The 17,630-nt window shown below is 35.5% G+C and overlaps 1 protein-coding gene across 4 annotated transcripts in view; it reads right to left on the bottom strand.

Annotated features, from left to right (window-relative positions):
• BUB1B (BUB1 mitotic checkpoint serine/threonine kinase B) overlaps window positions 1–17,630 on the bottom strand; it is a 47,384-nt gene that overhangs the window by 24,835 nt on the left and 4,919 nt on the right. For all 4 annotated transcript variants that reach the window (XM_057306281.1, XM_057306283.1, XM_057306282.1 and 1 more), the window contains exons 3-8: window positions 14,831–14,890; window positions 14,059–14,203; window positions 10,077–10,273; window positions 2,463–2,632; window positions 961–1,175; window positions 697–788 (exon numbers count right to left, since the gene is read on the bottom strand). In XM_057306281.1, the coding sequence (XP_057162264.1) occupies window positions 697–788; window positions 961–1,175; window positions 2,463–2,632; window positions 10,077–10,273; window positions 14,059–14,203; window positions 14,831–14,890 (879 nt within the window). The remainder of the gene's footprint in view (window positions 1–696; window positions 789–960; window positions 1,176–2,462; window positions 2,633–10,076; window positions 10,274–14,058; window positions 14,204–14,830; window positions 14,891–17,630) is intronic.

Raw genomic sequence — 17,630 nt, 5'->3', positions numbered from 1 at the left:
CTGAGATCACAACCTGAGCCAAAACCAAGAGTCAGACACCCAACCAACTGCATCACCCAGGTGTCTCTCATAGAGATGTCTTAAGAATATCCTCCCTTGTGTTGAGCTCTTATCAGGCAGAATTTTTTGCTATAAATCCTATCTATTTTTGCATTCCTATAGTATCTAGCATATAGTGATGAGGGGTTATAGATTAGTTTTGAGAAAACTCTTGTACTGGGACACGGAATCTGATCCTGGTATTATATACTGTGCAATGTGTATTAGACTAGATCTCACACTGCCTGATGATCTAAGTATCACCTATCCTATCATTCCTTTTCTTATAACAGAAATGCTAAGGGTTAGGAAGAAAAGGAAAAAGACATCCAGAAGGAAGGAACAGGGTAAGAGGAAAAACTATCATAATTTCTAATTACTGTCAATAACAAAGGTAGAACATCTCACTTAAATCAAAGTGATTATCTTTGACTATAGCAATGTAAATATAAACCTACGCAGTTTATTCCTTAATAAGAATATTACCAAATGTTCTTTTAGCCCTAACATACTCTAAAGAATATAGACATTAAAAAAACACAATTTGTCTGGTTACTTCCATCCCCATAGAGAAGGAAATGCCTTTGGGAACCAGAATAGGTGACCCTGCTCACTCTTAATAATTCCCACCTCAAAATATCAGGAAATCAAACTCACATAACTGGCTGTTGTGCAGTTTCTTCAACATATGGAGTAAAACTGGGAAGCAGAGAGGGTACAGTGGTCACAGAAGCTGTACCACCACGAGGCTGGCGATGAAGAAAAAAATGAAAATTACCACAATTACACATTCTGACAAAGTATATGCCGACCATGCCTAATCATTCAGGAGGAATTAAAAGACATGCTAAAAATACTCTTCTACTCTAAATCTGAAGTCTCTGTTATGTTGGCAATTATACTGGAGCTAAGAGTCCTTACCCTGTATTCCAAAGGCCTGCCTGTGTTCCAAGGGCCTGCCTGCAGCTCATTCTCTTTGGCCCTGGACACAGGGGGTGCTATCCATGGCTGAACTGTAGGCTTAGACAACTCTGCTCTAGAAGCCTCATCAGCATTTTCATCAAAAACAGTAATTCTGGAATTACTTTGCATCTGTTGAGGAACTGGATTTTGGAGTCCTCTGTTCTGGTTTGGAGCTAGGAGAAAAATATTAAAACTTTAAGTAAAATCTTTAATTATCAACTTAGATGCCAGATAAGGTATACCTAATACTTCCTAAAATCAAGGAGATTACCCCTACTACCATAGAAACAAAGAGATTTTTTTAAACAATAATTTTTAAAAACCTTTCATGAATCAAATTATTAACTTTTTAATCCATTGTGTTACTTATACTCTCCCTCCTTTCCCTCACCTCCAGTCTTTTATTTTTAGATACATTAAAAAAAAAGTAGGGGTGCCTGGGTGGCTCAGTTGGTTAAGCATCTGCCTTCAGCTCAGGTCATGATCCCAAGGTCCTGGGATGGAGTCCCACATGGGGCTCCTTGCTCAGGGGGGAGCCTCCTTCTCCCTCTGCCTGCCGCTGCTCCTGCTTGTGCTCGCTTTCTCTCTGATGAATAAACAAAATCTTAAAAAAAAAATTCTACATCTTCCTTCAATCATCATTCTAACGCTGTCTAGTTTTCTCAGAGACTACCTAACTTAAGTCTTCATTTGTCAATTTAAAATTTTTCTCTCAATGGAAATCAGCTGAAACGTGCTGAATCTAGTGAAGACAAATTAGCCCATTTATTAGGGGTGTTCTCTGTTGTGGTGCTCATTATAATCAAGCTTCATTACGATCTGGATGGAATATTCTTTAGGTCTATATACTCCCTATACCTTAATTCTAGGATCTGCAAGTAACATTTTGAATACTGGTAAGCTGAGATCACAAAAGGAATAAGAGATTTTTAAAAATTCTGGTCCATCCGTCTAACTGCTATAAATGTAGTTAGTAAAAGCTTATTGCTCTCTGTACTTTCTAGTCAATTCTGCTGTGAATCTAAAACTTCCCTAAACATGCTGAATAATAAAAAAAAAAGCTTATCATTGATCATCTTTAGGTATAGAAAGAGAGTCCAATTTCTGGCCCCCAAAAGCTGAAGACCATGTTAATACATTCTCTGAGGCTCCGGTACATGTAAGCTTTACTTTGACAATACTGGCTATATTATTGCATATCTTCTTTCAACTAACAAACTCAGAAACTCTTGATGCTTCCTATATATTAGGTTTTTCTTAATTAAGAAACAAAATTGCTGACATGTTTTGCTTTTGCTGCATACTATAATCTCAGCTCTCTGAAGACTTCCTTCTTTCTGCTACCTAGTATTCAGAAAACCAGGACAGTGTCCACATATATATTTATACATTATCTCTTTACATAATTTGCCTACCACCCGAGACTAAGAGCTTCCCATAATAACACTTCACAAACTTACCCTTAAGAGCACCTCCTACACGGCTGATTGGAGCTCTTGCTGTCTTTTTCCCTTTGCTTTTTAGTTCAGCCAGTGTGCTTCGTTGTGGTACAGAAGATCCAAAAACTTCCTCCTCCTCTTCTTTCTCAAGTGCCAACACAGTTTGCCGAGACACCCGAGCTTGGAATTGTCTAAAAGTAAGAGAATGGGCAATTAACTTTTGGGGGAGATGAACACTACTCACCAGAATCAAAATTTCTAATTTATTAAAACAAGGGAGAAGAAATATAGAGAAATAACCCAAAGAAAGTATTTATTCTCTCAGGAATAAAGAAAGCTACCTTGAAATCAGAGAAAGTTTGGAATAGGATGATTTAACTTCCCCTTTAAATGTCCAAGTTCCACCAATTAGCATACACTGTAGGGTACCATTAGGCTGATCTGAGGATCAGATCAGGGTGACTAAGATTAAAGAATTTATTAAGGTCAGAGTTTCCCATCAACTTCTTAAACTTACAAAATAGTTGGGAGAGTAAATGAGCCCCCATATGCTTTCACCTAGATTCAGCAACTGTTAACATCTTGCCACATCTACTTTATCACTGTCTATGTCTCTTGCTGTCTCTAGGCACACTGCTCACCCCCATACCATTTTTTCCCAAACCATATGAAATGAAGTTGTATCCCACATGTCATTTTACTTTAGCAAAGCTGGGAGAAGTTTGAAGATTAAACTTCCTGTGCTGCTGCCAAAGCTTTACATATTATCCAAAGGGTAAAAACCAGAATAAACTGCAAGTGCTGGCCAAGACGGAGAAAGCCGACGGTAGCCTCTCTCTCACCAGGTAGAATTAAAAACTATAAACAAAATACAAAGAAAGCAACTGAGGCCTCTGAAAAAGTAAACAAAAGCAAGTGGACTGTAGAGAGGAGTCAAACTTGAAGAAACAACCCACACAGGGTTGTTTCCTGTTTTTTTTTTCTTCTTCTTCTCTTTTCTCTTGTGGTTTTAAATTGTTGCAACGATGGTGTGGGAAGCTAAAACCTCATCTTTCTGGCCAGAGTACTGGGAAAAGGAGACTCTGAGGGCCAACAAATGTGGGAGAGGTACTGGAGAGGATGAACTGAAGAAGGGGATCTCCTAATTCTCTACATGAATTGGCACAAGTGCTGGACTCACTCCTGAGCTATGCACGCAGAAGGCAGGCCCAAAGGAACACAGAAAAGGCTTTGAGAACTGAAGTATGATATAAACCATTGCCCAAGTCCTAGACTAACCACTGAGCAGCCTACACATGGGATAGATCCAAAGGTCTTGAAAATTGAACTGCCAATGGAACCACTATCCACATGAGAAAGAGCTTGTGATATCTGATGGTTGGTTGCCTACTAAGACAAAAATATCAGCATTCCCCAGAGAATATCAATCAACAGGACTCAGAGTTTAATAACATAGTAACAGGACAAATGTCCAGGATATAATCCAAAATGACTTGACAGACAAAGAACCAGGAAAATATGATCAATTCTCAAAGAAAAAGGCAATCAACACATATCAAAATCAAGACGACCTAGGTGATGGGAATTTTCAAACAGAAATTTAAAAGCAACTATTATAACGACACTCTAAGAAATGAAGATTAAAACATCTGAAATGAATAGAAAGAAGAAGTTCTCAGCAGAAACACAAAAACCATAAAAAAGAACCAAATGGAAAATTTAGACCTGAAAACCATATTATCTGAAATAAAAAATTTACTGAATGAACTCAATATCAGAATGGAGCTGGCTAAGGAAAGAGTAAATGAACCTGAGGACAAATCAACAAAAATTAGCCACTCTGAAGAACAGAAAAAAGAAACGTTAAAGAATTAAAAACAAAAACAGGGGTGCCGGATGGCTCAGTGGGTTAAGCATCTGCCTTCAGCTCAGGTCATGACCCCAGGGTCCTGGGATTGAGCCCTGTGTTGGGCTCCTTGCTCGGCAGGAAACCTGCTTCTCCCTCTGCCTGCCGCTCCCCTTCCTCGTGCTCTCTCTGTCTGACAAATAAATAAATAAAATCTTAAAAAAATAAATAAATAAAAACAAAAACGAAACAATAAAAAAGAGCTTCAGGGGCCGATGGAACAACATCAAAAAGTCTAACATATGTGTAACTAAAGTCCCAGAAAAAGACATAAAAGTCCAGAAATAAATAATGGCTGAAAACTTCACAAATTTTATGAAAGGCATACATTTACAAATTCAAAAAGCTCAGTAAACCCCAAATCGTTTCAATGCAGAGGGAATCACACATATTTAGACACATCATAATCAAACTTCTGAATAACAATGTTAAAGAAAAAAATCTTAGGGGCGCCTGGGTGGCTCAATCAGTTAAGCGTCTGCCTTCCTATCGGGTCATAATCCCAGGGTCCTGGGACTGAGTCCCATGTTGGCTCCTTGTTCAGCGGGGAACCTGCTTCTCCCTCTACCCCTCCCCCCTACTTGTGCGTGCTCTCTCTCACTCTCTCTCAAATAAATAAAATCTTAAAAAAAAAAAAAAAGAAAAGAAAAAAATCTTAAATGCACCCAGAGAAAATCAACATATTACATACAGAGTAGGAACTATTCTCATCAGAAATCATGGAGTCCAGAAGACAGTGCAACAACATCTTTAACGTACCGAAAGAAAAGAACTGTTGAGGGGCACCTAGGTGGCTCAGTTGGTTAAGTGGCTGCCTTTGGCTCAGGTCATGATCCCAGGCTCCTGGGAGAGAGCCCCATTTCAGGCTCCCTGCTCACTGGGGAGTCTGATTCTCCTCCCACTGCTTCTCCCCACGGCTTGTGCTCTTTCTCAAATAAATAAAATTTAATTTAAAAAAAGAAAAGAACTGTTGACCCAGAATTCTACATCCAGCAAAAATATCCTTCAGGAATGAGGATGAAATGAAGACATTCTCAGATGAAGAAAAACTAAGGGAATTTATTAGCCATAGGCTCACGCTAAATGAATGGCTAAACAAACCTCTCGGGCTAAAGGGAAATCACACTGGAAGAGAACTTAGGACTTCAGGAATGAAGAAAGAACAAAAATGATGACTACAAAAGACATTTTCCTCCAAAGTTCTTTAAATATGTAAGACTGTTGAAAACAAAAATTATGGGGCGCCTGGGTGGCACAGCGGTTAAGCGTCTGCCTTCGGCTCAGGGCGTGATCCCGGCATTCTGGGATCGAGCCCCACATCAGGCTCCTCTGCTATAAGCCTGCTTCTTCCTCTCCCACTCCGCCTGCTTGTGTTCCCTCCCTCACTGGCTGTCTCTATTTCTGTCAAATAAATAAATAAAAATCTTTAAAAAAAAAAAAAAAGAAAACAAAAATTATAACATTGTCTGGTGGGGTTTTCAGTGTATGTAGATGTAATACATATAACAAGGATACCAAAAAAGTAGGGAAGATCAAGGGATCTAGATGATTAAAAAGCATCTATATTTTTTTACTTGAAGTGGTAAAATATCAACTCTAGGTAGACCGTGAAAGGTGAGGTCTGTTTATAATATACCCTAGACAACCACTAAAAAAAATAGTAACAGACAAAAAAAGCCAATAAAAAAATTAAAATGAAATATTAAACAATATTTAGACAATCCAAAAGAAGTTAGGAAAGAAGCAACAAAGGAACAAAAGATAGAGAACAAATTGAGAACAAATAAGAAAATAATAGATCTAAATTGAACACAATTAAAAATTAAAGTAAATGTTCTAAATACACCATTTGAAAAGATATTATAAGAGCCAAGGGGGGTGCCTGTGTGGCTCAGTCGTTAAGCATCTGCCTTCGGCTCAGGGCGTGATCCCAGAGTCCTGGGATCAAGCCCTGCATCAGGCTCCTCTGCTTCTTCCTCTCCCACTCCCCCTGCTTGTGTTTCCTCTCTCACTGGCTGTCTTTTTCTCTGTCGAATAAATAAATAAAATCTTTGAAAAAAAAAAAGAGCTGAGGAAAAAACAAGACCCAACTATTTGCTGTGTATAAGAAACCCACTTTAAATATGAAGATATGGGATAAAAATGAAAAAAAAAAAATCCATGCAAAAGCCTGCATCATGAATGTTTGCAGCAGCATTATTTCACAATAGCCAAAAAATGGACACAACCTAAATACTCATTAATTGATGAATGGATAAACAAAATGTGGCATAGCCATTGAGTGGCATATTACTGAGCAATAGAAAGGAATGAAATACTAATATGACACAAGTATGTTCATCAATGATGAACAGACTATGATGAACCTTCAAAACAGTATGCTAAGTGAAAGAAGCCAGTCACAAAAGACCACATAACATAGGATTCCATTTATGTGCCAAGCCCAGAATAGGCAAAGCTAGATAGAGAAAGCAGATAAGCAGTGGCCTGGAAGTGGCTGAGTGGGAATGGGAAGTGACTACTCTTGAGTATGGGGTTCATTTGGGGGTGTTAAATATGTTCTAAAATTAGGTAGTGGTCATGGTCACACAACTCTAAAACTGTTAAAAAAAAAAAAAAAGGAAAGGAAAAAGATATATCATATAAACAAAAGAAAGCCAGAGTGGCTGTACTAACATCAGACCAAGGAGACTTCAGAATGTGTATGACCAGTGATAAAGACAGACATTATATAATGATAAAGGGATCAATTCTAAATGTGTATGCTTCAGAACTTCAAAATATATAAAGCAAAAAAAATGGGACTTAGAGAAGAAATAGACAAATTCATAATAAAAGGAACTTCAAAATTCCTCTCTCAGTAACTGATAGAACAAGTAGTCAGAAAATCAGCAAGGAAACAGAAGACCAGAACAGACTACCCATCAATTTGACCTAAATAACATTTAAAAAACATTCCACCCCTAAACAGCAGAAAACACATATTTTTCAAGTGTCCATGGAATATTTACCAACAACAGACCATATTCTGGGCCATAAAACAAAACTTAATAAATTAAAAAAAGCTGAAACCATACAAATTATGTTCTCTGACCATAATGGAATTAAACTAGAAATCAGTAACAGAGAGACATCTGAAAAATCTCCAAACATTTCCCAATTAAATTAATACACTTCTAAATAACCCATGGGTCAAAGGGACAACATATGGGAAATAAAAAAATTTGAGCTGAATGAAAATGAAAAATATGGTATTATTTCAAAATTTGTGGGATATAGCTAAAGCAGTGTTTAGAAGATAATTTTTATATTAGATAAGAACGATCTAGAATTAGTGAAATGCTATCACCTTAAACTAGAAAAAGTGCAAGTTAAACTCAAAGCAAGCACAAAGAAGGAAATAATAAAGAGTAGAAATTAATAAAAAAAAAGAAGAAGAAAAAATCAATTAAGAAAAAGCAATGAAATCAAAAGCTGGCTCTCTAAAAAGATCAATAAAATCGATAAACTTCTAGCCAGTCTGAGGGAAAAAAGAGAAGACACAAATTAACAATATCAGGAATTAAAGAGGGGAGATCACTATATAACCTACAGATATTAAAAAGAAAATAAATACTATAAACAACTCTATGCTCATAAACTCATAGATGAAATGAGTCAATTCCTCAAAAGACAAATACTACCGACGCTTACTCAAAGAAATCAAAGATCTAAATAAATGGAGAAATATACCAAATTTATGCACAATACTAATCAAAATCCTGGAAGCTGATTCTAGAACTTATACAGAAAGTCAAAGGAACTAGAAGAGCTAAAAAGAAGAACAAAGTTGGAAGTCTCATATCTACCCAATTTCTAGACTTACTATAAAGCCAGAGCAACCTAGATACTGTGGTATACACTAATTAACAGATACACAGATCAAAAGAACAGAACAACAGAAATAAACCTACACAAATACGAGGTTTTTTTTGTGTCAAATATGATTTCTGACAAAGGTGCAAAGTCAATTAAATGGAGAAAATCTTTTCAACAAGTAGTACAAGAACAATGGGGGTTCGTATGCAAAAAAAAGAACCTTGATCAACACTTTCTACAAAAATTAACTCAAAATGGATCAGAGATCTAAATATAAAAAGTAAAACTATAAAAACTTCAAGATTGGGGCGCCTGGGTGGCTCAGTTGTTTGGGTGTCCAGCTCTTGGTTTCAGCTCAGGTTGTGATCTCATGGGTCATGGGATTGAGCCCCATGTCGGGCTCCACCCTCAGGGGGGAGTCTGCTTGAAGACTCTCTCCCTCTGCCCCTACCCCTACTTGTGTGCTCTAAAATAAATAAATAAATCTTTAAAAAAATAATAAAAATAGAAATACCATATAATCCCTAATTTCACTACTTGGTATTTACCCAAAGAAAAGAAAAACACTAATTCAAAAAGATATATGCACACCTATGTTTATTGCAGCATTATTTACAATAGCTAAGATATAGAAGCAACCTAAGTGTCTATCAAAAGACAGATAAGGAAGATATTGTATATATATGGATAATGGAATATTATGTAGCCATAAAAAAGCATGAGACGGTGTCACTGGTGACAACATGGATTTACCCAGAGCATATCATTCTAAGTGAAATAAGTCAGACTGAGAAAGACAAATACCATGTGATTTCACTCATATGTGGAATCTAAAAGAAAAAAAAGGAAAAAGAAAGAGCAAAATAAGACCTATAAATACAGAGAATAAACTGATGGTTGCCAGAGGGGACGGGGTGGGTGGGCTGGGCAAAATGGGTGAAAAGGAGAGGGAGACACAGGTTTCCAGTTATGGAATGAATAAGTCATGGGAATAAAAGATACAGCATAAGAAATATAGTCAGTGATATTGTAAGGGCCTTGTATGGTGACAGATGATAGCTACAGTTGTGATGAGCACAGCATAATGTATCAACTTGTTGAATCACTATGCTATACTCCTGAAACTAATGCAATGTTGTATTATCAACTAAACTCAAGAATTTTTTTAAAAATTTCAAGATGAAAACATAGAAAATGTTTGCAACCTTTCGCTAAACAGAGTTCTCAGACATACCAAGAGCCTGATCCACACAAAAATAAATAAGTTAGACTTCTTCGAAATTAAAAACTCTGGTTCTATAAAACACACTGTTAAGAGAACAAATAGACCACAGTTAAATTGGGAGAAGATTTACAAGTCACATACCTGGCAAAAAACTTGTATTCAGAATATACATATAAAATCCATCTTTAAAGTAGAACCAATTTAACAACTGAAATGCATTATGCTAAATGAAAGCAGTCAGACTCAAAAGGCTACATTGTATGATGCCATTTATGTGATATTATGGAAAAGGCAAAACTATAGGGCTGGAGAATAGATCAGTGGTTGCTGGGGTTTGGGGATGAGAATAAGTATTGAACTACAAAGGGTGAGAGCATGAGGAAGTTCTGTGGAGTGATGGAACTATTGTATATCCTGATCATGGTAATGGTTACATGTCTCTATTCATTTGTGAAAACTTACAGAATTGTATACCAAGGAGTAGATTTTACTCTATATTAAATTAAAAAATTAATTGGTCTTTTAAAAAATTAAATAGTAACTAAGTAAACTTGCCAATCCAAGGAGAGCATTTTACTCAGATGCAAAACCAACCATTTATATCTATTAGTTTGCAAGAGGGAAGACAAGCTCCAGAGAAGTTTACCGGTGCTGTGACTGCAGTCGGTCCAGTGGTTCGGCCTTCTGTTGAATCCCCTCCTGAAATATCTTATCTGCTTTCTTAAAGTTTTCTCTAGCTTCATATTCTTCAGCCCATGAGATATAGAACTGAGCAAGTGAAACACCGATCCCTTGGCTGTGTAAATAACTGTACATATCCAAAGGCTCATTGCATAAATGCCCCTGTAACAAATTAAAAGCATTAACAGTTAACCAGTTTCTACTCACTTTTATACGCCAAACAATCATTGGAGTTACTATATGTAATTTCTGCATTGAAAAAATATATATCTATTATAATACAATGTTATGAGGACTATACTGGGAAGACAAAAAGTAGACAAAAGAGATTAATTTGTAAGAAAACGGGATGAGAAGGAAAGACTTCAAGAAGGTATGACATTCGAATGTGGCCTTGAAGGAGGAATAGACTTAGATCTGGTAGAGAATGGGAAAGGAAGGGCATACTAGACAGAGAAAAGGGATGCAGACAAGACAGGAGCTTGGAAAAAAGGGTGTGACAGGTCTTAAATGTCAAGATAATTAATTTTAAATCTACTGGATAGTGAATGTATGTGTGTTGGGGCGGGAGAGCTATAAGCAGAGGAATGACATGGTCAAGTCTGTATTATAGAAGGGTCTTCTAAGACCAGATACAATGTAGAGAATTCTAGTTGTAAGAAGATAGGAGAACAGGTCAATAAAAATCCCACATCATTAACAGTTTGGTATACACTTTTTTCTTAAGGAAAAAAAGAACATATATCATTTTACACAGGATAAAAGGGTTTTTATCATTTTATAAAGTTTTAATCATAAGAAAATTTGCTTTTATTCCACTTAACAGTCCATCGTTCATTTTTCCATGCTGCTACTTACTCTTTATTGTTTTTAGATAAATAATTTTCCATCCAGTAATCTTCCATCATTTAGCCACTCCTTCATTTTTTGGATATACAGCTTCTATTTTGCCCAATTGCAAATAATTCTTTAACAAGTAACTTCATGCACACAACCTTTCATATTTCGTATTACTCTCTTAAGATAAATTTCTAGAACTAGAACTATGTTAAAAAGTAACAAATTGCTTTTTTTTTTTTTTAAAGATTTTTATCTATTTATTTATTTGACAGAGAGAGAGAGAGTATGAGCAGGGGGAGCAGCAGAGGGCAGAGGGAAAAGTAGACTCCCTGCAGAATAGGGAGCCCAGTGTGGGACTCGATCCCAGGACCCTGGGATCATGACCTGAGCCAAAGGCAGACGCCTAACCAACTGAGCCACCCAGGCACCCCAAAAAGTAACAACTCGCTTTCTAATAAGGTTGTACAAATTTAAAATGCTAGTAGTTATTCCCAAATACTAATTTCACAGAAAATACCTATTTTTAAGTTTCTAATTTCATATAAAAATGGCATTTCAGCATTCTAATTAGGAGTTCTTACACGACTAAGGAGGCTAACATTTTCTCCTGTTTATTTACTAGAAATATTTTGTCTCATCTCTACCTATTCCTGATTGTCTAGCCTAGGTTAAGTCCTCCTTGTATGTATCCCTCCTACACAACTCAATACTTTCCTGCTTTCTGTTTTGTGACAATTAAATGCTTAACATCTGTCTTCCCAATAAAGTAAGCTCCACAAAGGCACAAAACATTACTATCCACTATATCCCAATCCCTAGCCAGGGCCTGATAGAAAATTGAATAAATGAAATACTTCATTTATATCTTTGACAAAAACAGCTAGTATTTTATAGTTTAATTTTGTAGTAACTCAATAAGTGGAGTTTTCTGCTTATCCAAATGAGTGATGTTTTCCCATATGTGATAGCAATTCAAGCAAAGTTCTAATTCTGAATATGTTATCAGTATCAGATACGGTCCTTGATATCTGTTACTACATAAATAAAGGTTAACATTGACTGCACTTGTTAATGGCTTTCTAAATAGCTCTGGTTCAGCACGAAACAGCCAATAAAGATCAAATTATTCTAGAGTGTTGAATGAGATTACTTAAGGAATAATATAAATAAAAGGACCACATGGTTAGATCAGTATATCCAAAAGTTAAACAAATTTTTTTGGTAACCCCTAATAAGCCAACTAAAACAACTTTACACTTTTAACTAAAAATCCTGGATATTTCCTAAGAACAATTTTTCCCTTAGCTAGATTGTAGTTATCCCTTGTAAAAATAACTCAGACTGGAGAAATTTTTTTGCAAAGCAAAGAAAGTAGTGTGAGAAACCCAAATGTTACTCCTCTTGACCATTTCATAAAGAAAAAAAACCCCAGCAAAATAGTTCGATATACATCCTGTTAACCATCTACAAAGTTCTAATTATTGCTGATCATTCTAGGGCTGTTCATTTGAATCTGAGGGTTGTCTAGACTAGCGCTTCTCAGATTGCCTATGGGAAAAGGACTAGTTTTGGTGTGTGAGCGTTTCAAGTTTCCATTCCATCGTTGACTGGTATTTTTTTTTTTTCCCATTGTTGACTGGTATTTTTTAAAAATACAATAAAAACAGAAGTTACTAGAAAAACGATGATGTGTTTGGATGTTGTGGCAATGTCAAATTTGTTAACAAAACCTAGCAAAACTTCTAAATGCTTGCTCTGAACTTTTATACTTATCTTGAACAGCCTACAGATCATTCTTCCAGTAGCTCTGGTCTAGACTGTGCTTTTTATGTTTTGATAATATCATTACTCTCCAGTACCAGCACCAGGTTAGCATTTGTGAACAGAAAAATTATTCCAATTAATTGTTACTTTTAATAGCTCCAACTAAATATAACCATAGAATCCTGGGATAAAGAATTACTTGAGAGGTTTATCTAGTCCAAACTTTTAGTAAATCACATGTAAGAACATTATTTAGGATAAGAATATTATATAGGATGGAATGAAGAACAAAATCCATTAGTAAGCCACCAGGGACCATAGCCCACGCTAACAAATCTGTTTAGCATTCTTTGGGTACCATCCTTCGCATAAACTCCTGTCACTAATACTCCAAAGTTAATTTCTCCAACTTGTCAATAATGATGCCAAGACATGTCAAATGTCCTACAGAAACGAATATAGCTTATGCCTTCAGGACTCACCTAATTTCCTTTATTAGTGATATTTGAGGTTTAAGATAAGGTCTCAAAAGATATATCTTAGCCAGAAATTTTATCAGTTCCAAATGTCAATATTTTATCATATTACAATGGCTGTTGTAAATATTCTATTATTTAGAATTATCTAATCTATTATATAATTATCTATTTTTATAGTTCATTTTTTATTTTTAATAAAAATAATTTATTTTTGTAAGTACCTAGTTATCCATTATCTAATTATCTATTATCTAACATTTTATTCTAAATATTTATCACTTACTTTTTCTAATCTCTTTTAGGATAAAGGCAATGAAATTGATACCTAAGAAATTTTGGTCATTATCTTATTTGAAGATGTTTTCATAAAAAAATCCTCAAGAGTGTTCTAGAAATAAAAGAACTACATGTCAAATGAGACTGTATAAAGTGGTCAGGCAGATATTTTTGGATGTAGCAACATACCACATAAAAAAATTACCTTTTCATGGTATTGATTCTCAGAAAGGGGACAAAGAGATACCAGAATCACCTACAAAAACTTTTTCACAAACAATCATACTATTGCCATGTGTTGGCTCCTATATATTTTCCCCCAGGACAGTTGCATGGCCCAGTTATATTTGAAATAAATAATCCACTCCCATAAGGAGGTATATAGGCTTTATGATCACTAAAAAAAAACCCTTACATTAAAATCCATCTTTAAATAGAATCAATTTAACAAACATTGAATATGTATTAAATGTTTAGTACCTACTAAATGGCTCAGGTTTTGCCATTTTTTGGTGTGTACCAGAAAGCTCTAGAGAAAATCTCCTGTCTTAATATTTTAAACTCACACAGCACTTGAGAAAGACTTACCAATTTAAGCCAGAGACTAAGAAATCGGGGATCATTATAGTATCGTTTTTCTCCTTGTAGTGCTTCAACAGCTCTTTCTAATAATGTCGACATATTACTCTCTTTCCCCCCCTGAGGATAGTTCTGCTCTGTCCAGTTAATATACCTGAATGGAAAGGAAAAGAATAATTTTATTTATTTATTTACTTATTTTTTAAAGATTTTCTTTATTTGAGAGAGAGTGAGTGAGAGAAGGAGCAGGGGGAGAGGAAGAAGCAGATTTCCCGCTGAGCATGAAGCTCACTGTGGGACTTGATCCCAGGACTCCAGGATCCTGACCTGAGCTAAAGGCAGACACCCAACTGACTGAGCCACCCAGGCCACCGAAAAGAATAATTTTAAAGTTTAATGTGCACTTTTATTCTTGCACCAAGACCCATTCTTGACTTTCTTAAGCAGAAATATCTAATTTGAAAGTATGTTTATTTAAAGGTACTCAATAACATGTCCTAAGCATATATCCCTCAAACTTTTCCAAATATTGCTAACATGCGCTTCTGGGAAGTAATGGGTATGGGGATAAAAGGGTGTAGCTCTCAGGTGCATGCCATAAATTTGAAATTTCTTCAGTCGTGACCACCTCAGGAAGAAACACTGTGATTACTCTATCTCTCTGTGTCCCCAAGATACCACTTTGTACTGACACACTGCTCTGTACACCCTAATTTGAGAAGCATGGCCATAACTCATCTGTTAAGTTTCCAGTGCCCTTGTTAAATAAAAAAAGACCCACCTATCCCAAACATCCAGAGGGTCATTTCCACTGTAAAATCGAATTTCAGATTCAAATGCCCTGAAATTTAAACAGAAAATAGAATTAGCAATGGTGATAACAGCCAAATAAACAAGTGTCACCTCCATTTTTATTCATTTTAAGTGTTTAATATCAATCCAAATAACGGCACTGGAGTTTGAGGGTTTGTTAAACAGAAAGAAAAATAGAAATAATCAAGATTCTGCCTGATAACATAACAGGAAGGACAAAACATGGGGAAATTAGATAAACAAATTCCAAAACAACGTATAGAAGAATAGAATTACACAGCAGTTTAAAGCTCTGGAACAAGACTCCCTAGGTTCAAATTAGCAGCTCTACTAATCACTAGCAGAGTGACATTAGACAAGCTGTTTAAATTCTGTTTTCAGTCTCCTCATCTGTGAAACAGGGATAATAATAAAGAAATCCCCCCTTTATCTGCAGGGGGATAGTTTCCAAGACCCCCAGTGGATGTCTGAAATTAAGGACACTTCTGAAACCTATATATACTATGTTTTATTCCTGTACATACATACCTATGACAAACTTCAATTTATACATTAGGCATTGTAAGCGATTAACAACAATAACAAAATAGAACAACTGTAACAATATACTATAATAAGAGTTATGTGAGTGTGGTCTCTCTCTCTCTCTCAAACTATCTTACTGTACTGTACTCATCTTTCATCTTCTTGTGATGATGTGAGATGATAAAATGCCTACATGATGAGATGAAGTGAGGTGAAAAATGTAGACATTCTAATGTAGTATTAGACTACTATTGACCTCCTGACAATACGTCAGAAGGAGGCTCATCTGCTCCTGGGCCACAGCTGACAGCAGGTTAAGTGAAACTGAGAAAAGTGAAACCGCAGATCAGGCAGGACTACTGTAGCACCTATCTATCTTACTAGGTTGATTAGACCTACTAAGTACTCAGTAAATGGTAGGAACCACAGTTATGGTGATTTAAGTATGAGATAATGAGGCGATTACCTGCAGAAATGGTGAGAAAATAAAATCTAGGACACTACTGATAAAAATCAGCAATCCTCCAAATGTATGATGCAATGCAATCCAACCAAAATCTCACAAGACTCTTTTCTAGAAACTGATAAGATGATTTTAAAATTTGTTTGGAAAAGCAAAGGACCAAAAATAGGCAAAACAATTTTGAAAAAGAACAACAAAAGCTGGAGAACTCACTCTACCTGAAGTCAAGACTTACTATATAAAGCTAATCAAGATAATGTATAATTGGTGAAAGGATAAGCAATTAGATCGGTGGAACAGAATAGAGAGGACAGAAATGATTCACACATATACAATCAAAAGATTTCTTTTTTCACAAGGGAATTTTCATAAAGAAATTCAGTGAGTGAAAAGAAAATAATCTCTTCAATAAATGGAGGCAGAACAACTAGAAATCTTTATGGGGGAGGTGGGAAAAACTTTTACCCAGTCTTACACTACACACAAAGATAAATTTAAGATGAATCATAGACTGAAACATAAAAGCTAAAACAAAAGAGCTACTAGAAGAAAACACAGGAGAATATCTTTGCAATTTTGGATCTTTGCAAAGATCTAATGACAGAAAAAGCACTAATCATAAAAGAAAAACAGTAATTCATTAAACTTCATCAAAATGAAAAACTTCTGCTTATTAAAAAACACCACCAAGAAAATGTTTGTAACACATCATTTGATAAAGGTCTTATATATAGACTATATAAAGTCCTCTTGCAACCCAATTTAAAACTGGGCAAGATGTCTGAACAAATACACCACAAAAGTGTATAAAAGGCCAATAACCATGTGAAAAAGTGCTCACCATCATTAGTCACCAGGGAAATGACAAGTAAAAGCATAATGAGATACTATTACATACCCACCAAAATGGCTAAAATGAAAAAAGATTGACACCACCAAGTACTTAAGTGGATTTGGAGCAAGCGAATTCTCATACATTGCTGACAGAAGTGTAAAATGTTATAATGTCTTTGGAAAACTGCCAGTTTCTCCAAAAGTTAAACACGCATTTATTCTTTGACCCATCAGTTCTATTCTAAGAGAAATGAAAATGTCCACAAAAATCCTTGTACAAGAATGTCTGTAGCAGCTTTATTCATGAAGCACAAAACTGTAAAGAATCTAATGTCCATCAGTTGATAAATGGATAAACAAATGGAATTCAACTCAGTAATAAAAAGGGGCAATCTACTGATCATGCAACATGAGAAGCCTAATAAAACATGCTGAGTTAAAGAACTGTATGACCCCATTCATATTAGTTTCTAGAACAAGCAAAAGTAACCAATGATAATAGAAATCTGATCACGGGTTGCTTCATGAGGGAAAGGAAGAACATTGATTGCAAATGGGCATTTAGAGAACTTTTGGAGGTAATAAAAATGTTCTGTGTCTTGAAATGCATGTCAAAACTGATTGAATGTTATGCTTAAAATCTGAGGATTTCATAGCATGTAAATTATGCTTTAAGTTCCCAGACCTTAGTAACTGACTAAATAAAATTAGGATAAGAGGACAATGAGTAAGATCATACAAGTGAGTTTTAGTACCATTAACTAAAATGGAAAGGTCATTTATGAGAGAAGAGATTCAGTATTTAATACACCAGTGATTATATGTTACAGGTAGATAAAAAGACATTTAGAAGGCAATAAAATGTAAATAGTAGTTAAATAGTAGTTGAATAATCCTGAAAAATGTGAATTTCTAAGGACACACAGAGCAATGAACAAAAGACTTA

This window comes from Ursus arctos, unplaced genomic scaffold (genome assembly GCF_023065955.2).
Source record: "Ursus arctos isolate Adak ecotype North America unplaced genomic scaffold, UrsArc2.0 scaffold_36, whole genome shotgun sequence".
Taxonomy (NCBI): domain Eukaryota; kingdom Metazoa; phylum Chordata; class Mammalia; order Carnivora; family Ursidae; genus Ursus; species Ursus arctos.
Note: the sequence above shows the minus strand (reverse complement) of the source record. Positions and strands in the feature narration are given on the sequence as shown.